The sequence below is a fragment of the Ochotona princeps genome, chromosome 4 (assembly GCF_030435755.1).
Source record: "Ochotona princeps isolate mOchPri1 chromosome 4, mOchPri1.hap1, whole genome shotgun sequence".
Taxonomy (NCBI): Eukaryota; Metazoa; Chordata; class Mammalia; order Lagomorpha; family Ochotonidae; genus Ochotona; species Ochotona princeps.
The window spans coordinates 5,107,683-5,128,104 of record NC_080835.1 but is presented as its reverse complement, the minus strand read 5'-3'; the positions used below and the strand labels follow the sequence as shown (position 1 = coordinate 5,128,104).

Sequence of the window (20,422 nt, the reverse complement as noted above, 5' to 3'; positions counted from 1 at the left end):
CCTGAATCCAGGTTGTTCCCTCTGCAGTGGTGTTGGCCCTGGGGCTGGGACACGCGGCCACTCAGAAGCCATCTGTCCCTTCTGTCCGTTCGGCAGGACCGCTGCCTTTCTTGTTAAAAGGCTCATGCAGAAGACTTCCTGCAGGCTGGGTGACCTGCCCTGGCCGCATCAGTGAGCATGAGGAGGGGCTGTGGCAGCCGCCCGAGCCCCTGCCCTTCCGTACTATGCCATGAGCTAAGGTGGCACGAGGCCCTGTGGAAGCTGAGAAGGGCCAGGGCCCTGCCTGCGGACTGTCGACCTCCAGAACCGTGAGCCAGAGGACACTCCTTTCCTTCATAAATCGCCTGGTCTCAGCTGCTGTGTCATAGCAGTGGATAATAGGGACACCAGCCCCACCTAATCATTTGCATGCATGGATTCGTGCTGTAAGTCAATAGCGATCAAATACGTAAGAGTTGGGGGAAACAGTGGAGACATAAATTATGTAACTTATGTAAGAAACATCTTGGGGGCTCAGTGCAGTAGCCTAGTGGCTAAAGTCTTTGCCTTGAATGCGCTAGGATCCCATGTGGGCACAGGCTCATGTCCTGGAGGCTCCACTTCCCACCCAGCTCCCTGCTTGTGGCCTGGGAAAGCAGTCGAGGACGGCCCAAAGCCTTGGGACCCTGCATCCGTGTGGGAGACCTGGAAGAAGCTCTTTGCTTCACATCAGCTCAGCTCTGGACATTGTGGCCGCTTGGGGAGTGGACTAATACATAGAAGATCTTTCTGTCTCTCCTCCTCTCCGTATATATGCCTTTCCAACAAAAATAAATAAATCTCTTTTTTTTTTTAATGTAAGAAATGTCTTTGGGGTTGGCATGGTGGTTCAACAGCTGTTCCTGTTCAGCTCCCTGCTTGTGGCCTGGGAAAGCAGCAGGCGGCCCAGGTCCTTGGGCCCCTGCACACACAGATCTGGAAGAAACTCCTGGCTCCTGATTTCAGATCAGCTCAGCTCTGACTATTGTGGTCACTTAGGAAGTTAATCAGTGGAAGAAGATCTCTGCCTTTTTCTCCATAATTTTGTCTTTCAAATAAAAACAAATAAATCTTTTAAAAATATGCATTTATTTGAAAGGCAGATTTACAGAGAGATACACACAGAATAGTAGATAGATCTTCCATCCCTGTTAGTCCACTCCCCAGATAGCCAGAGCTGAGCCGATCTGAAGCCAGGAGCTTCCTCAGGTTCTCCTATGCAGGGTCCCAAGACTTTGGGTCATCATCGACTACTTTCCCAGGCCACAAGCAGGGAACTGGATGGGAAGCGGGGTGGCCTGGTCTAGAACGGGCGCCCATATGGGATCTTGGCGCATTCAAGGGGAGCACTTTAGCTGCTAGGCTACTGCATCAGGCCCCCCCCCTTTTTAAATTAAAGAGTGGAGTGCCAGAGAGAGACAAGAGAGACAAGACCTAACCAGGGATAGCAGCTCTTCCGTGTGCAAGCTCTCTCTCCAAATGCTGAGTTCTTGCCACCACCTGCTGCCTCCCAGGGTGGACATCAGCTAATTGAGAGCAGGGTGGCCGGGATTCCAGAAGTCACTCCAACACGGGATGCACACCTGTCCCGACCCTGCCGCGATGCTGTCCCTGGGCATAGTGTCAGTGCTGGACAGGCTGATTTCCCATGCCGAGCAAACTCTGGGCTTTGGTTTTATCCGTCCTTATCCCCCACCCAAACACGAAGCAAACAGTTTAATCCCACGGTTTTATTCTTCCAGATCGGTAAACTCACCCAGGAGGAAAATAACTGCTGTGCAGCTTGAACTCAACTCTCTGATGTCAGCCCTTCTCTGCGGACCCAGTAACACTGTGTGGTGTTGTTATCTCTTCAGCGATTTGTTAAGTTTCTCTCCCCACTCTCCCCAGCCCCCGGAATCTAATCCCTAAGCAGGGATGGCCTCCCCTTAACTACCTGGACAGAGCTGGAGCCCGACCAGGGGATTCTCTGAGCGCATGTCTGTCCTTCCCTGGGTAAGGGCGGTGCCACAAACCCCACTGATCCCAGATCAGGGTTTAGAGACGTCCCTACTGCACCCCCTGGTGGAACTGTTCCTCCCGCGGGTCCCCCAACTTTGAGCGGCTTAGCGCTTGTTACTATTAGCGGTCATCGCCTGAGGCTGCGCCCCGCCTCCACCCCCGGGTTCCCACCAGACCGAGCGGGGTGGCGCGTTTCTTGGGAGAACTGAAAGCTGCCCTTGCTGCTTTGTGCCCTGCTGAGCTAAGGCTACCTGCAAATTACGGCTGCTTTGAAATTCCAACTTCCCATTGGAGGAGTGTGGAGTGCGCGGCTGAATTACTACAAAGACAACAAAGGCGCGTAGCTGCCACTCTGACCTCCACCCACATGCAGTCATGTCTCTATTGCGCAACTTGACCTCAATGTGGTCAGACAGCTTTGCTCTTTTACTTGGCCTTCTTGGGTTCAAGGAGATGTGTCTGAGAATCATTCCCTATGTTGTCACCCCGCAGTAACAGAGGCACGGATCGGCGGGGTCCTGGGACCAGAGTGCTTGCAGGTAAACTTTGCTGCTGGCATACTTTTTGAAACTTATTTGTATTTCAAAGGCAGAGAGAGATCTTCCATCAGACGGGTTCACTTCCCACATGCCTGCAGAGGTGCCATGCTCCAAGCTGTCGGCTGCCTCTCACAGTGGGCATGAGCTAACGGTGATCCAGAGCAGAGAGGACAGCAGGGTCGCCGCCCCAGGCCCTCAGCTATGCCCCATGCACAATGTTGACCTCTGCTGGGCCGTCAGCTTGCACAGCTCTGGGCCCCACAGGCTCATCTCTGGGATTTATCATCACACAGCAGACACCCACCACTGCAATAGTGTAGGGGCTAGTGTCATGGCAAAATTCCACCAGCCCCACGCGGGACCACAACACAGTGCTGGGAAGAGGTGGCCTGGTAATTCTGAAATGTAAAACATGGGGACAGGGGCTAGAGTGGTGGCTCAATAGGCTAATACTCCACCAGCAGCGCCAGCATCCCATATAGATGCTGGTTCTAATCCCGGCTGCTCCCCTTCCCATCCAGCTCCCTGCCTGTGGCCTGGGAAAACAGCAGAGGACGGCCCAAAGCCTTGGGACCCTGCACCTTCGTCAGCGTCATTGATCCGTCATTGATCCACTAGAAGCTCCTGGCTTCAGATCCGCTCAGCTCTGGCCATCGTGGCCATTTGAGCAGTGAACCACCAGACAGAAGACTTTCTGTCTGTCTGTCTCTCTGTAAATCTGCCTCTCAAATAAAAATTAATAAATCTTCCAAAATAAAATAGGATGTATAACTTTACCCGGATGTGGAGGGCCACAGGAGAGGCCAGGCCAGTGTCCAAGTTCGGTAACTCAGAGGTTGACGGCCCAGACCGGAAGAATTACCTAGCTCCGAACGTCGTCCACTTTCTCCTCTCCAAAATGCACCCCACTTTCACCCGGGGCCACCCACCCGCCGACACTGCACCTGCGAGTGAGGGCCCAAGGGTCAACCAAGGCGTTAAAGGTCAGAGAGGTGAGCGGACACAGACACTCCACTTCTGGAGCGCCTAGCTTTGGCCAAGCTTTGCCTTCTCCCTGGCTCCCCTCAGTAGCAGAGTTGGGGCGCCCCGCGGGAAGAACGACGCTCTCGCTTCTGCAAACCCGATCGGCGCATGCGCAGAGGGCAGGCGGGGGGCGGGGCGGAGGGGAACCGCTGTGCGGCCCCGGCGCGTGCGCAGAGCGACTGGAGGAACCGGTGCCTCCTGTGCGGCCTCTGCGCCTGCGCACTGCGGGCTTCGGGCCCTCCGGGCCTGAGGGAGAGGAGCTGGGAAGATGGCGGCTGTGGTGGAGAATGTAGTGAAGCTGTGAGTGGCCGTTTCTTTCTCCTGGGCTGGGAGATCTTGTGAGGGAGGCCTAGAGAATAAGGAGCGCTGCGGGAAAGGACACGGCGACCGGGAAGGAGGAGGGAGGCGTGCCCGGGAAGGCCTTGTGGCCACTCCCAGGTGCGGAGAAGGACGGCGGGGGGAGGGGGACTTCGAGAAGACGTTGCGCTTCTTTGGAAACTTGGGGAGGCACACGGGAGCCCGCGTTCTGGCTGCAGGCGGAGACTCCGCGGCCCGGAGCTGCTTCTCCCCGAGCTCCTCCGGGCCCAGGGCCCGGGCGGCCCCACGGCCAGTGGCCGCAGCAACAGGATGGGGGCCCAGGCCTCGAGTGGCCGATGGGGAGGGTCCAGGGGAACCGGGGCCGCGGGACTCTCAACTATTCCTGGGAGGGAAGAAGTGGGGCGGGTGCGTGGGGGAGTGAATCGGCGTCTGGGTGGACATCATCGGTGTGCCGCGATGTCCATCGTGCGAGGCCAGGTTTGTAACAAAGTGGAATTTGATGCATGCACACCATCGTTGGGAACCCGGGGTCTGGCCTGCACCTGCTACGTGAAGATGCGGGAGGGCGGGGGTGTGGGGCCGGCTTGGGGACCGAGGCTAATAATACCTGTGGCTAACAGTGCCCGGGTGGAGGACAGGGCCAACGGCCGGGGAAGTACTCGGCTGGCTGGCTTGGTGGGCTTGGTGGAGGTGCAGCCCCACTTCCCATGAGCCTTTTGTTTTTAAGGGTGAGGCTCCCCTCCCTTAGAGCCCTTTTTTTCCACAGTGCTTGTTCCCACTTCCATTAAGCTAAGTGCTTTCTCTTGTGGGTTTTTTTCCCCTCGCCTTGCATTCTGCTTTCCAGCCGCAGCTTTGAGCCACCCCATCCCCCTTCCCGACACTGTCATTTCACTCTGGGATCTGCCCACTCCTGCCCCAAGCTGACACATGGTCCTCCACTTGGCGCTGCTGCTCTGGATGCACCATCCGGGTAGTCACATCCTTCCTGACTCATGTTCTTTGTGTCTCTGCCTTGCGCTTCCTTGATGGCAAACAGGCTGCTTAGCTGCAGAACAAGAACCAAGCTCCGACCTGGAAATCCTCCTGTGCCAGATGGGGGTGCTGGGACTGCCCCCACCCCTGGTTTTGAGGGCTGTGTATTGGGGGGGGAGGGCTCTTGATGGTGGAAGACTTAACAGTGCTTACCCTTGCACATAGCCTTGTAAGGAAAGAGGGTGCCCATTTAAATGCAGCAGCCTCTCTTTTAAAGCTGTAAATCATTGCTTTCACGTCTTGGCTCTGACCAGGGGTTGACAGGAACATGCCGTGGGCTGTTACTCTCTTAGTGAGATATGCCTTGCCATGGCTCTGTAAGGCACTCTGCAGCCTGAAGAGCATCGGCCCTCATGCTCAGGGTCAGTCAGGAGAATCCAATGTTCTCAGGTGTAGCTGTGGGGGGCTGTGGCCCCTTTAGGGGGATCGTCTTCCTCCCGTGCACGGGTGTGTTCCTAGTCTTCCAGCAGCTGGGGTTACCCATCAGTGTCCCAACCACCACCTCATCTTTTCTATCCTACAGCTTGTCTGGAAAAATTTTCTTATTTATAAATTCTGTTTTAACTCTGAGATCAGGACTGAAACCCCTTCCCCCTCAAAGAAATCTTTACTAAATAAAATAACAGCATAAAACAGTGTGGCTGCTGACTGATTGGGAAGGGAATGACTTCAACTTGAAATACCTTGCTAGGGCCCAACGCAGTAGCCTAGTGGCTAAAGTCTTTGCCTTGCATGTCCCAGGATCCGGGGCACCAGTTCCAATCCCGGCAGCCCCACTTCACATCCAGCTCCCTGCTTGTGGCCTGGGAAAGCAGTTGAGGAATGGCCCAAAGCCTTGGGACCGTGCACCCATGTGGGAGACCCAGAAGAGGTTCTGGGCTCCTGGCTTTGGATTGATGCGGCCCAGGCTGTTGCTGTTGCTTGGGGAGTAAATCAACAGATGGAAGATCTTCCTCTCTGTCTCTCCTCCGTTCTGTATATCCGACTTGTCAATAATAATAAGTAAATCTTAGAAAAAGAAATACCTTGCCAAAGGAGCCGTGTGCGTTCCTAAGTGCTCACCCTCTCCGCATTGGTCCCTGGCCCGAGTGCGCACTAAGTTCCCGGCCCTGTTACTCTCGAGGCTGCCTGCCTGCCTTCTCCCACGGAGCTCCCTGAGCACTGAGCAGCATCCCTCACAAACCTATTGCAGAAAATCTCCTGACCTTGCTGAATCAGACACCAGCACCAGTCCGCATCAGGGAAACAAAGGAGCCGCCCACCCACGGGCCCTGTTTATCCTGTTTCCCTCTGGGCAGGAGGATTGGGCGGGCAGCTCCAGTCACGGACATAGGCCCCTCATACCAGTGCTTGTGGGTTTCCTGATCTGTGGAAGAGAAGCGGGGTTCCCACAGGTTGGTTACACATCCATGTTCCTGTGCTTTGTTTTTGAAAGTCAGAGTTACAGAGAGAAGGAGACAGCAAGAGATCTTCCACCTGCTGGTTCATTCCCCAAATGGCCACAAAGGCTGGAGCTGGGCAGTCAGGAGCCAGGAGCTGCCCTCAGGTCTCCCACGCGGGTGCAGGGGCCGTGACGTGTAGCACCGGGACACAGAGCAGCTCCTGTATGGGATGCTGGGGTTGCAGGCTGAGGTTTAGCTGGCTGTGCCGGTGCGCCAGCCCTGGCCAGGAGATTCTGCTCCAGGTCCAGTGGCCACTGGTGTCCCTGACATCTCCCTGGCTAGTGGGGAGACTGGGAGAGATGAGTCACCTCTGCCCTCACCTGCAGAGGGTTTAAAACGAACTGCTGATTAACCTGTGTCACCGTGGAGCTTGGGGGACCTGGTTTTGAGTGTGTGGTGTTTAGGAGCTGACAACTCCTGGCGCTGTGCAGGTTCCCAAGTTTTTAAAGCGTTTGTTCCAATTTCTTGTTGAGGCTTTTGGAGTTGCAGCAGCTTCCTGTATGGTTGGTTTGTGGAAGATGGGAAGGTCCTACAGTGGCCTTGGAGTGCAGAGGCCTCATGCCTGCAGTGGTCCACACTGCAGCCTAGTGGGGACAGCGTGGGGTATGACAGGCACGATGCTGGGGGATGCTCCCACCCTGTATGGCAGTGCCAGGGTTCTGATCCCGCCTGCGGGGTGGCCCAGCCCCAGCGCTGCACTCCTGGGTTCTAGGTTCTCTGGGAAGTCAGCCAGCAGGTCGGAGCTCTGTCTCCGCCATTTCAATAAAATGAAAATAAATCAATAAAGTGTGTAACAAGCTGGAAGACTCTTGGGGTACTCGCAGGTGTCTTCCATTGAATAAAAAATGAACATAGATTTGTTGGCTAAATACCAAATTAAAATAAGCAAATGGGGCAGGCATTGAGGTCCATCTGAAGCTGCTGCTTGAAATCAGTTCAGGACATACACGCAGACATGGACATGCGCACTACCACCGCGTCTCACCGGAAGCAACAGACGACTGCTCAGGCGCTTGACTCTGTGCCAGCATGTAGGAGACTAAGATGGGCTTCCTAGTTCCTGGCTTTAGTCTTGATTTTCTAAAAAAGATTTATTTTTTATTAGACCAATTTACAGAGAGCAGGAAAGACAGAAAGATCTTCTGTCCACTGGTTCACTCCCCAAATGGCCACAATGGCCAGAGCTGAGCTGATCAGAAGCCAGGAGCTTCTTCTAGGTCTTCCACACAGGTGCAGGGTCCCAAGGCTTTGGGCCGTCCTCGACTGCTTTTCCAGGCCACAAGCAGGTTGTTGGATGGGAAGTGGAGCACCTAGGACACAAACAGGCTCCCATACAGAATCCTGGCACTTGCAAGGGGAAGATTTAGCTATGAGCCATCACGCCAAGCCCTCCTGGCTTCAGTCTGGTCACTGTGGCCACTTGGGAAGTGAACTAGCTAATGGGAAATCTTTCTTGCTCACTCTGTTTTTTCTCCCTCTCTCATTCTGCCTTTCAAATAAACAGTTTGGGGGTCCAGCACTATGGCCTAGCGGCTAAAATCCTCACTTTGAATGCGCCAGGATCCCATATAGGTGCCGGTTCTAGTGCCGGCAGCTCCACTTCCCATCCAGCTCCCTGCTTGTGGCCTGGGAAAGCAGTCGAGGACGGCCCAAAGCCTTGGGACCCTGCATCCGCGTGGGAGACCTGGAAGAAGTTCCTGGCTCCTGGTTTCGGACTGGTGCAACACCGGCCATGCGCTCACTTGGGGAGTGAACGATCAGATGGAAGATCTTGCTCTCCGTCTCTCCTCCTCTCTGTATATTTGATTTTGCTATAAAAATAAATCTTAAAAAAACAGACAGTTTGGAAGTGACTCCTAGTCGCCCAGCTTCACTTCCTGGAGACTAGACCCTTTTTTTCCTTGCTTTAGTTTTCTAGGTGTTCCATGATTGTCTGATCCAGTGTCCTAGGGCTGCCTTCCTGTTTTTGTAGATATACTGTAGTGTGTGAAGTATGAGATGTCCCCGGATGTCTGGGAGGGGCTCCTGGACGGGCTGACCCGGCCTCCAATCCATGCGTGTTGGGGAGCCAGCCCTTGAATTGAAGCCACCAGCACAGGGGTGCTCCCGCAGAAGCCTGTGGGCCATGGTAGTGAATCAGATCCAGACTGGGCAGATCATGCTCCTCATGGCAGCACGGGGGGTGGGGCGGGCAGGGGGCCTTGGCATCCGGCTGGCCCAGCATCCTGCAGCGCCCACCCTGGCTTCTGTGTCGTTGCCAGCCTCGGGGAGCAGTACTACAAGGATGCCATGGAGCAGTGCCACAGCTACAATGCCCGCCTCTGCGCTGAGCGCAGTGTGCGCCTCCCCTTCCTGGACTCCCAGACCGGAGTCGCCCAGAGCAACTGCTACATCTGGATGGAGAAGCGGCACCGGGGGCCAGGTGAGGGGGCTTTCCCTTGTGGCCCGAACACCTAAGGAGAACGAAGCCGGCAGGGCCAGGCCAGTGTCTGTATGCTGCCACATGGAAGCCCACAGGGCCTTGGGAGGTCTGGGGGCTGGCCCTGCCTGGGCCTCTATGTCTTTGATTCACAAGCTACTCCCACCTCCCAGCTCTGGAACGGAGGAGAGGGAGCTGCTCGCCTGGAAGGGGCTGGTTAGGGCTCCACTGCTTTCCCTTCCTCCCACAGGCTTAGCCTCAGGTCAGCTGTACTCGTACCCCGCCCGGCGCTGGCGGAAAAAGCGGCGAGCCCACCCCCCTGAGGATCCCCGACTTTCTTTCCCATCTATCAAACCTGGTAAGGCCCCTCCCCCTCTGAGCTGCAGGTGCTGGGAGACCCTAGAGCCAGGGTCGGCTCTCCACTGCCCTGGAGGAGGGGGCGTTATTGCCTCTCGTTGAGGCAGGAGAGCCAGGGAACTGGCCAGCTACGGTGCCCAGGGCAGTCTGATGTGCGGGCAGGCCCTGCAGGCCCCTCCAAGCCCTGCTCTCGGCAGACGCGGAGCAGACCCTGAAGAAGGAGGGGCTCATCCCTCAGGATGGCAGCAGCCTGGAGGCCCTGCTGCGCACCGACCCCCTGGAGAAGCGAGGTGCCCCCGACCCCCGCGCTGATGACGACAGTCTGGGAGAGTTCCCGGTGACCAACAGTCGCGCCCGGAAGGTAGGAGGCCTCTCTGGGGTTGCAGGAGCTGTGAGGGTGCCTGCCTGCCTGCCGGGGCTGCAGGAGCTGTGGGGCGGAGAGTGAAGCCAGCTGGGTAGAGCCGGGCCCCTCAGCCAGTCCCACCATGTGAGAACTTTGGGGTTTGCTCCTCTCTAACCTGCCCACCCAGCGGATCCTGGAGCCAGAGGACTTCCTGGATGACCTTGATGACGAGGACTATGAAGAGGACACTCCGAAGCGACGGGGCAAAGGCAAGTCCAAGGTGAGAAGGCTGAGTGTAAAAATGGGTTTATTTGAAAAGTACACTGAGAGAGAGATCTTGGATCTGCTGGTTCTTGCCCCAGATGGTGCGATGGCCAGGGCCGGGCCGAAGCTGGGAGCCTGGCGCTCCATCCTGGTCGTGGGCCATCTCCCTCTGCTTTCCCATATACATTAGCACAAAATTGGATCAGAAGTGAGCAGCTGCAACTTGAATCAGACCCATGTAGGATTCTGGCTTTACAGGCAGTAGTTGATGCACTGTGCCAGAGTACTAGCCCCTGCTTTTTTGTTTTTGTTTTGAGATCTGTTTATTTATTTTTTAAAGACTTATTTTTATTGGAAAGGCAGATTACAGAGAGGTAAGACAGAGAAAGATCTTCTGTCCGCTGGTTCACTCCCCAAGTGGCCTCAATGGCTGGAGCTGAGCTGATCTGGAACCAGGAACCAGGAGCTTCTTCTGGGTCTCCCACGTGGGTGCAGGGTCCTAAGGACTTCGACCATCCTGTGCTGGTTTCCCAGGTCAAAAGCAGGGAGCTGGACGGGAAATGAAACAGTGGGGACATGAACTGGCACCCATATGGAATCCCAGCATTTGACAGTGGAGGGTCAGCCAGTTGGCTTCTGTCCTGTGTTTTATTTCTTGGGGTTGTCTGTCCCCCTGGAGTGAGGTCGCAGTCACTGGCAGGAGTTCAGCTGCTCAGGCCAGGCATCCTAAGGCGCCTTTTCTCTTGCTGACAGAGTAAGGGTGTGGGCAGCGCCCGGAAGAAGCTGGATGCGTCTGTCCTGGAGGACCGGGACAAGCCCTACGCCTGCGACAGTGAGTGCCCCAGGAGCGGGTGGGTCCTCACCCAGGACCCAGCTCCATGCAGGGTGGGGGGCTCATCGCCAAGAAGTAAAGCAAGCCTGGGCTGTTGTGCCGCCTGCTTCCTGGTGCCCTGTGGGCCCCGCGTGCTCCGGGAGAGGTGCAGTAGCCTTGGTGGGATGCTGGGCAGCTGCAGGTCTGCTGGTGGCCGTGAAGCCGGGGCCCCACGGGCGGCACTGAGTTGTGGTTGTCTGTCTTCCTTGCCCTCCCTCCAGCTCTCCCCACTCTGTCCCCACCCCCACCCTGGGAGCCCCCTGCTGCTGGGGCCTCTCTCCGGTGTGCTCGCTCTCCTGCCGCCCGCCGTGCCTGTCGCGAGTGTATCAAGGCATTCTCATGACTTTTCTTTCTGTCTTTCAGATAGTTTCAAACAAAAGCATACCTCGAAAGCGCCCCAGAGAGGTAGCTCTCTCCACTTTTCAGACTTTTGGTTTCCTGTCCCTTTTCCCTCCTCCCTTGTCCACCTGCCTTTCTTGTGTCCTGTGACGCCGGTTCAAGTCTCTGCAGTGGTGTGGGCGTAGGAGCCATGGGCTTTGCAGTGTCTCATTCCTCAGTCCCGGAGCTGCCCCTGGCATTGCTTGGTCCCGGCCCCTCGGCCCAGCGCATGGGGTGGCTTTGAGAACCTTGTCAGGAGCCCGCTCCCAGCTGTTCCATTTGCTTGCCCTTCCCAGAAGCAGGCACCCAGGGCTCAGTGGGTGTGCTGCGCTCCCCCTCCTTGCGGGCTCCCTTAGCCTTCTTGATGTCACTGTTCACAATGGCAAGCCACCACGCGGGCATCTGTGTTCTTGGCTGGTTGGCAGAGACTGGGCAGGGCATCGGTGTGGGAGACACCTGCACTTGCTGAGGTCCAGCAACCCCTGCCCACTCCGTTGGCAGGTTGTCTGCACAAGCCCCAGACCTGTTCTGTTAGCCACTGGCAGCAGTTGTGGGCTAATAGGTGTGTGGAGGGCTGTGTGAGGCTGTCGCATGAGCTGAGTGAGAGGGGGTGATCTCCTACCTTTGGCTAACCTGGTGTTCCCCAGGCGCTCTCCGTTCCCAGGGCAAGTGGTGATGCCACAAGGGCTAAGCCCTGAAAAGCCCCCCCTGGAAGAACAGTGTGAGTGGGGAGGTGGGTTTAGGAGGGAGAGGGTCCTGGAGACTGAGCGCTGCTGGGCCTGCACTCTCAGCGCCAAGCTGCCAGGGATGGTACATGGGGCACCCCTCGGCTGGGGCTCCCCGCTGGCAGGTGGCACTGAAGAGTCGCCGAGCCTCATGGCTGCCTGTGATCTCCCCAGTTTGCGGCAAACGTTACAAGAACCGACCCGGCCTCAGTTATCACTACGCCCATTCCCACTTGGCTGAGGAGGAAGGTGAGGACAAGGAGGACTCGCAGCCTCCCACTCCTGTCTCCCAGAGGTGTGAGGAGCAGAAAGGTAAGCGGAACTGTTGGGGGGCGCTCGGCCTGCGCAGGGAAACACTACCTCGTTGGTACGTTGCGAAAACTCCTCTCTTCCTGTCTGCAGCAAAGAAGGGTCCCGACGGACTGGCCCTGCCCAACAACTACTGCGACTTCTGCCTGGGGGACTCCAAGATCAACAAGAAGACGGGCCAGCCCGAGGAGCTGGTGTCCTGCTCTGACTGTGGCCGCTCAGGTACTTTGGCCCCCAGGCCCTGCGGACGCTGGGCTGTGAGCCTCAGGGCAGTGCCTGGCCCATGGCTGCTCTCCTCGGCCACTCCCCATGGCCTGTTACACGGCTTCCTCCCCACAGGGCACCCGTCCTGCCTGCAGTTCACCCCCGTGATGATGGCGGCCGTGAAGACCTACCGCTGGCAGTGCATCGAGTGCAAGTGCTGCAACATCTGTGGCACCTCTGAGAATGACGTGCGTGGCCTGGTCCCCCACCCGCCCCGCTGCGGTCCTCAGTGAGCTAGTGAGGCAGCCAGCTCCCTTGGCCAGACCCCTGCTGGCAGCAGGCAGAGCGTGGGCTGAGGATGGCAGACAGCGTGGCAGGCAGTGTCCTGAAGCAGGCCCTGCCTTCATGGACTTGACTCTCCTGTGGGGGTAGTCCAGAGAGGGGAGGGGAGGGGAGGGGTGTGTGTGTGTGTGTGTGTGTGTGTGTGTGTGTGTGTGTGTGTGTGTGTGTGTGTGTGTGTGTGTGTGTGTGTGTGTGTGTGTGTAGGGGTGTGTGTGTGTGTGTGTGTGTGTGTGTGTGTGTGTGTGGAGGGGTGTGTGTGTGTGTGTGTGTGTGTGTGTGTGTGTGTGTGTGTCATGCTAGACGAACAGGAGAGCAGTGACCTGCATGGATTTGTCAGCAGAGGTGACTTTTCTGGGTATTGCAAAGTAGATGATCCAGGGCTGTGGCCCAAGGGCTGGTAAGGGAGCGTGCCTCAGAAAGGCTTGGCTGCAGGGTCAGCCTGGAGTGTTGACAAGGCTGGGATGTGCTGAGGAAAACTGGGTGACCCGCTAGAACCTTCCATGAGCTGGGAGTATGGTGGGAGATGTGCCTGTGGGAGAGACCCTGACAGGGTGCCATGTTTGGATGCTGTTGAGGGTTTTGTTTGTACAGATTTATTTATTTGGGGCTCGTGGGCAAATTAAACCTCTGCCTGCAGTGCTGGCATGCAGTCCCCATGGGCACTGTCTGGAACCTGGCTGTACCACTTTATTTATTTATTAAGATTGATTTATTTTGGTTGGAAAGATTTACAGAGAAAAGGAGAGATAGAGAAAGATCTTTTGTCTGCTAGTTCACTCCCCAAGTGGCTACAATGGCCAGAGCTGAGCCGATGCGAAGCCAGGAGCTAGGAGCTTCTTCCGGGTCTCCCATGAGGGGTATGGGGTCCCAAGGCTTTGGGCCGTCCTCTACTGCTTTCTCAGGCCACAAGCAGGGAGCTGGATGGGAAATGGAGAAGTTAGATACAAGCTGGCGCTCATACGGGATCCCAGCGCATGCAAGGCGAGGACTTAAGCCACTAGGCTACCATGCTGGGCCCTATTTTATTTGTTTATTTTTTTAAAAGATGTATTGATTTTATTTGAAAGAGTTACAAGGAGGGAGGGACAGATATCTTTCATCTGTTGTTCACTTCCCAGATCACTCCAACAGCCAGGGCTGGGCCAGGCTGGGCCAGGCTGAGGCCAGGAGCTTCTTCCAGGTTTCCCATGTGGGTGGCTGGGGCCCAAGTTTTTGGTCCATCTTAGGCTGATTCCCCAGGCTGTTCGCAGGCAGCAGGATGAGAAGTAGGAAAGGCTGAACCTGAGGATTGGCAGGGTTCAGTCAGGGGAGTGAAATGGCCTTGTCTTCAGGAAGGTAGCTGTGAGGCGGGCACTGTGGTTTCCTGAGCTGAGCTGCAGCCTGGAGCCACATCGTTGCATTGGAGTGCTGGCTTGGCCCGGCTCCTCGGCACGGCTTTCTGCTGCTGCGTCCTGGAGGCGTGGGCAGTGCCTTGGGTGCCTGGGTTCCTGAGCGAGGGGATGCGAGGTCTTGCTCTGTAGACGGGAGAGCTAACGTGAGTAGGCCGCTGGCTTAGTGGCTGGCACTGCTGTTGGCATACCCTGTCCTGCAGTGGAGTGCTCGGGCACAGTTCTCGGCTCTGGCTGACCCAGCTTTGTGCTGGTGTGTGCCCTGAGAGGCCGTGAGGGACAGCCCCGGGCACGGGGCCGAGCTTCCCCCGTGAGTTCCCAGTTTGAGCCCAGCGCAGTCCTTTCTGGGCCTTTGGGGAGTGTATCTACCTCTCAGATAAAACCTTTTCTATTTTTATCTTTTAAAATTTTAGCCAACGAGCTATCGTGCTGGGTCCATGATTTTAACATTTAGTGTTCTGTAAGAGATAAAGTTACCAAGAGACAAGGAGAGGCACATTGGTTCATTCCCCAAATGACCACAGTGGCCTGAATGAGCCAGTTGGATGCCTAGGGCTTCTCCCAGGTCTCCCACATGGGTTCAGGGGTCCAAGCTTTCCCAGGCCATGAGCATGGAGCTGGGTCAGAAGTGGAGCAGCTGGGACATGAACCTGGCACCCATATGCAGTTACCAGCCCCCTGCAGTCAGAGGCTTAACCTACTGTACCATGGCACTGGCCCCAAAAGGTTTTTTTTTTTTTTTTTTTTTTTTTTTTAATTTTTTTTATTGCAGTTTCTTTCCTAAGGACAGGGAGCTGTAGGGGGGACAAGAATAGAGGTCACAGTGGTGCATTTGGAGCCAGGTTAGGGTCCAAGTGAGGAAGGACAGGTCTAGGGTGGAGGTGGACAGCAGAGACACCCAGGCTGTCCCTGCCCAGCTGTCCACCACTCCCTGGCCTGGGGTGCTTGGCTCAATCAGCCTCTTTCCCTCCCTCTGCCTCCTGCAGGACCAGCTGCTCTTCTGTGATGACTGTGACCGTGGCTACCACATGTACTGCCTCACCCCGTCCATGTCGGAGCCCCCTGAGGGTGAGTGGGAAAGGGCCAGTGGAGCGCGCAGTGGGCTCTGGTTTTCACGTGACCATCATCTCTGGCACAGGGAGATGGCAGCTTGGCCTGGCTCAGGCTGAACGTTTCGCCCCGGGAGGTTAGCTTCTGTCCATGATCCTCAGTTACTTCCACAGGTGGAGAACATGCCCAGCCTGGGGCGGGAGCAGGCGCCCGGAAGGGCCCTTTATCTTCTCCAGCCCATCCAGGACCCTTAGCAGGTGGCTTGCTACGGTGCGGCTCATTTCAGCTCTCTGAGCCTGCTGGATTGGTGTTCATGTCCTCTCCCTTGCCTTCCCGGTGTGGAGGAGAGTGGGCCTGGGGCCCACCTTTGTCTCTCTACCCCTCACACTGATGGCTGCTCTTCAGAAATCGCCTCAGCTTCTGTAGCAGCCTGGGGCTCGCTCCGGAGCATGCAGGTGCTGGGTGTGGAGGATGTGTGCCAGCTGTGCCTGTGGGAGAAGTGATGGGGTGTGCAGGAGCCCATGCGTTCATTACAGCTGCGAAGTGCGCATGGCTGCTCATGCCCAGCTTGTACTTTGGCTTTGAGAAGCCAAGCAGATGGGTTTCCTTCGAAATCAGCTGCTGACTTCATGTGGGATCCACTGGGAGGGGAAGGCAGCTGGGGGTGGGGCTGGGCTGGCCATCAACAAGTCTAGTAGTTGTCTGCATCAGTACCATTCCATAAGGATGCTGGTTGAAGTCCCGGATGCTCCATTTCTCATCCAGTTTCCTGCTAAGGCACCTGGGAAAGAGGTCTCCATGTGGGAGGCCTGGGAGAATCTCTGAGCTCCGGGCTTTGCCTGACCCAGTCCCAACTCTGGTGGCTATCTGGGGAGTGAACCAGTGCATAGCAGTATCTCTGTCTTTTTTTGTTTGTTTGTTTAAGATTTATTTGCTTATTTATATTATCAGAAAGATTTACAGAGAGATGCAGAGAATAATCCTCTGCCCACTGGTTCACTCCCCAAAGGGTGGCACCAGCCAGCGCTGAGCCAATACAAAGCCAGGGGTTAGGAGTTTCTTCTGGGTCTCCCACATGGGTGCAGGGTCCCAAGGCATTGGGCCGTCCCCGACTGCTTTCTCAGGCCACAGGCACGGAGCTGGATGGGAAGTGGAGCAGCCGGGATTAGAACCTGTGCCCATATGGGGTCCTACCTCTTGGAAATGGAGAATTAGCCAGTTGAGCTATTACACCAGTACCAGTTTTCACGTTTTTAAAATGTTTTTGGTTACTACTTTTAAAGAATAGTGTGGAGTTTGTTTTATTTTTACAAGATTTCTTAGATTTTATTTATTAAAATATTCTTATTTATTGGAATATATGAATAAGGAAAAGGGTCTTTCTTCTGTCTGTTGGTTTGCCACCCGAATGGCAGTAACAGCTAGGGGTGGGCCAGCTTCCTCTGCCTCCCAGTGGGCACAGGTGCCAAGCCCTTGGGCCATAGTCCACTGCTTTGCCAGGTGCATTATCAGGGAACTGGATCAGAAGTGGAGCACTTGGGCCCGGCGGCGTGGCCTAGCAGCTAAAGTCCTCGCCTTGAACGCCCTGGGATCCCATATGGGCGCCGGTTCTAATCCCGGCAGCTCCACTTCCCATCCAGCTCCCTGCTTGTGGCCTGGGAAAGCAGTCAAGGGCAGCCCAATGCATTGGAACCCTGCACCCGCGTGGGAAACCTGGAAGAGGTTCCAGGTTCCCAGCTTCGGATTGGTGCAGCACCGGCCGTTGCGGCTCACTTGGGGAGTGAATCATCGGATGGAAGATCTTCCTCTCTGTCTCTCCTCTTCTCTGTATATCTGACTTTGTAATGAAATAAATAAATCTTTAAAAAAAAAAAAAAAAGAAGTGGAGCACTTGGGGCAGGAACAAGTGCCCGTATGGGATGCCGGAGCTGCACCAGATCCCTCTTGTTCCAACCTTTAGGCCTGTAGGGAACACCCTGGGGCACCACGTACCCCTTATCCATTAGGGGAACCTCTGCTGGAACAGGGCCCAGAGGGTCAGACCTCATGGCTCATGACCACTGCTCCGTCCTGCTGGAGGACTGGCTGTGAGCTCAGCCACAGCCGGGCCGGCCTCTGCATGCGGCCCCCTGACTCCTCTCCCCTCTCCCCTGCAGGAAGTTGGAGCTGCCACCTGTGTCTGGACCTGTTGAAGGAGAAAGCCTCCATCTACCAGAACCAGCACGCTTCCTGATGGGCCGCCCGGCCCCACCTGTCCAGGGCTGTCTCTCTTCCGCCCTCCTTGTCTACCCCCCTTCTTCCTCCTCCTCTTATGTCCAGAGAACCTCAGGGTGGTGTGCCAGCCTGCCTTGGGCAGCAGCAGGCCGAGGGGCAGTGCTGCCCCCGGCACGGGTGTGGCCAGCTTCTCTGCTTGCCATGAAGGGCATTCACGTGGCTTGCCTTGGGCCTGGGTCCTGCTCTCCCCAGGGTGCAGCAGAAACCCCCAGGAAGGGGTAGGGAGCCACTGCCTCCTCTTGGCTTGGCTTCTTCCCTGGTCCCCAGGGTCTTCCAACCTCCCTGTGGCTGCTGGGCTGGGCTGGGTTGGGTATCACCAGGGGCAACTGGGCACCTGCCCGCTGAGGCCTCATTCCGAGGAGCTTGCCTCACCTCGCCGGGATGTGCCCAGTCACCCTCCTGCCTGGGGCCCTTGGCTGCCTTCACCCCACGGGGGTGGCAGCTTCATCCTGCGCACCCCTGGCTCGCTAAGGGGGTCTCTGGAGGAAGTCCCCATCTTCTGCCTCCCCTCCTTATTCCCTTTGGTTTTGTAGGGGACACGGGATATGCGGGGGCCAGGCCAGCAGTGTGGGGCCTCGGGGAAGCATTGGATCATGTGCCTGTTTTTTAACTCGAAGAAAAAGCCTACCTCCAGATCCCCTTTGTGTTGTGCCCTGCCCTGGGCGGTCGGCTGGGGCGCCGCCGGCCCTGCCTGCGTTGCCCACTCTGGTCCCCCTGCACGCTAGCAGCTGCTAAGGCCTTCACACCCTCCTTCCTCGCTTCTCTGCTTGTGGCACTTGCCCGTAAGGAGCAGGGAGGCCAGTCCAGGCCCAGCACCTGGAGCGGCCTTCCGCGGGGCTGTGGGCACACCCCAACTCACGGGCGCTTCTGAGTTGAGGTGTCCCGTTTCCTCACCTCTCTCTCCGTTGCTGTAGCCTCCAGATGAGTAACAATAAACATTTTTACTGCATGCCCCGTTGGGCTGCTGGCCTACAGCTGCCCTCGCGGGACATGGAACGCAGCGTACTCTCCCAGAATTACCCTGGCGCCCCAGTGTGTGAAGCATACGTGACCTTGGCTAGTTCGCTTTGTTATGTAAGTTCACATTTAGAACAGAGAACAAGCTGTTTCCATCAGTGCGAAATGTGGTTAACATTGGCCTTGCCTTCTCTGTTACTGCTGGGTCCTTTGGAGGAGACACTGCTGGACTTGACACGCAGGCGGAAGTGGCAGGGCTGCAGCATGGCCCTTGCAGCCTCAGGGGCTTAGGGAGTTTAATTCTTACATAGGAAGAGCTGATGGCTGGAGTGTTGCTGCCGGAGCCTCCGCCAGGGCACACAGGTACCCAGGAGGACAGGCTGAGGCTGTGGTGAATGAGGTGCCCTGGGCCGGGAGGGATGGGGAGCCTGGCCAGGACGCTGTCCTGGGCTTGGGACTGTGAGTCGTGAGACGGGAAGCTCGGCCCTTTGCCGGCCCCTGACCCCGAGGCCAGCGCTGTCCGTGGGGACGGGGTTTTGTGCAGCTCTCAGCTGATATCCACGTTCTGGGGGTTGAGATGGAAGCCGACGTGTCTCAGGGTCGAGGTCAGCAAGTCTCCGCCCCTCCCGCGGCGTCCAATGAGCCCTGGTTGCGGCTGAAGGCCAATCAGGGAGCGGCAGGTTTCCCTGACGTGGGCGCGCTCGGGGCCCTATGGGTCGCTCCTTCGCTTCCAGGTCGTGTGGACGCCGCCCGGGCTGGGGGCTGGGGCGGGAGCCCCTGAGGTGGGTGCCTGAGCCGAGGCGGCCAGGCGCCCGGGTCCGCCTTTCCGTTGGGGCCAGGTGGACGGGCCGTTCCTAGTCGGTCCGAGTACCTGCCTGACGCCCTGGTACCTCTCCCCGTGCCCCTCCCCTGCAGCGGCCTGTAGCCTCCTCCTCTCCACTCCTCCCTGTGCATCTGCCCCTGGGTCCTCCTGCCAGCCTGACCCTCGCCCAGCCGTATCCCCCAGGCATGGCACCAAATGAGATTCCCTTAGACACCGCACCGTGTGGTGGGTCCAACTGTCACCCCCTCCAACTGTTCACGCACACTACAGCACCCCTCTTCTTTCCTGGGAACATCACCCGCTGCAGGCCAGGCCGTCATGCCGACGACCCTCGGCTCCAGTCCGCCTGTTCCACCGACCCCCGTCACCCTCGCCCTCCTTTGTCTACCTTTACAGCTCTTTCCTCCCTCCCTCCGCCCCCCATGCTGTTCATCCTGCCAGTCGACCCTCTCCCCAAGCCGGAGACTCCCTTGCTCCAGGCTCAGGACCCCGCCCATTCCTGCTGGCCTGGGCTCCCCTGGCCTCCCCCCGGGCACCGCCTCTCCCAGCCATAGTCGTCCTCTCCCGGGCAGCATGGAGCTGAGCAGCAGGAAGCTTCACGCCCTGTTCCTGGCCGAGAAGATCCAGGTGCTAGAACTCCTGGACGAGTCCAAGATGTCCCAGTCGGAGGTGGCTTGGCGCTTCCGGGTGTCGCAGCTGCAGATCTTCATCTGCAAAACCCGGGAGACGCTGCTGGCTGGTGCAGCGGCGCTGCCAACCGGGAGCGCAGGCTGGTTCCTGACCGGACATCCCTGGCCCCGACACCGCCTGGGAGCCGCCCCCGGCGGACTGAGCCAGGAGTTTATATGCTTTGTGCACCTGGAAGGCGAGGATCTGGGGCTTGGTGTCTGCGAAGAGGAGGTGGGCTCTGCGGAAGAGGGGGAGGAGGAGAATGGTTCCTTGGAGCCCCTGCCCAGCAAGGCCGACGCCTCGGGGCCCTGGGCACGCTGAGAGGGTGGTTGGGGTGTCACGGCCTGTCCCGGAGGTCTGGCACGACTTCTACCGCTGCGAGGAGGAGTTGGAACGGCTCTGCGCCCGGTGAGAGCCCCCCAGTCGCGGCTCCCCAGAGCCCTGCCCTCAGAAACGCGCCTCTCCTCGACCCATGTTTCCCACAGAAACACGCCTCTCCTCGACCCACGCTGCAAGAGGGCTGCAAGCTTGGGGTGTTATAGGGTTGGAAATCTGAGGCCGCATGGTTTCTAACCCCCACCAGAAAGGCCTAGAGCCTGGAAGAGGGACGAGGACTTGGGAAGGTAATATTTGCGCTTTGCGGACAGGCTGACCCAGTTGTGCTTCCAGGAATAAG

General features: G+C 57.3%; 1 protein-coding gene across 3 annotated transcripts; it reads left to right on the top strand.

Moving 5' to 3' along the window:
* Window positions 1-3,750: 3,750 nt before the first annotated feature.
* On the top strand, window positions 3,751-18,163 carry DPF2 (double PHD fingers 2). Of its 3 annotated transcripts, XM_012930228.3 has the most exons (12): window positions 3,751-3,881; window positions 8,635-8,795; window positions 9,043-9,150; window positions 9,347-9,510; window positions 9,680-9,772; window positions 10,510-10,588; window positions 10,991-11,032; window positions 11,905-12,042; window positions 12,133-12,261; window positions 12,379-12,491; window positions 14,960-15,041; window positions 17,180-18,163. In XM_012930228.3, the coding sequence occupies exons 1-12, from the start codon at window positions 3,850-3,852 to the stop codon at window positions 17,254-17,256; spliced, it is 1,218 nt and encodes a 405-aa protein (XP_012785682.1). In that variant the 5' UTR covers window positions 3,751-3,849; the 3' UTR covers window positions 17,257-18,163. The 3 variants fall into 3 exon arrangements, with proteins under 3 accessions (XP_012785682.1, XP_004596740.1, XP_058518776.1); XM_004596683.4 differs by lacking the exon at window positions 10,991-11,032 and having other exon boundaries at window positions 17,180-18,162; XM_058662793.1 differs by lacking the exon at window positions 10,991-11,032 and having other exon boundaries at window positions 11,905-12,261.
* The last annotated feature ends 2,259 nt before the right edge of the window (window positions 18,164-20,422 follow it).

Coding starts and splice junctions, on each gene's coding strand:
- DPF2 (XM_058662793.1), top strand. CDS start 3,850: ATGGCGGCTGTGGTGGAGAATGTAGTGAAGCT. Junction 9,151..9,346: donor TTTCCCATCTATCAAACCTG/GTAAGGCCCCTC, acceptor TGCTCTCGGCAG/ACGCGGAGCAGACCCTGAAG. Junction 12,262..12,378: donor CTCTGACTGTGGCCGCTCAG/GTACTTTGGCCC, acceptor TCCTCCCCACAG/GGCACCCGTCCTGCCTGCAG.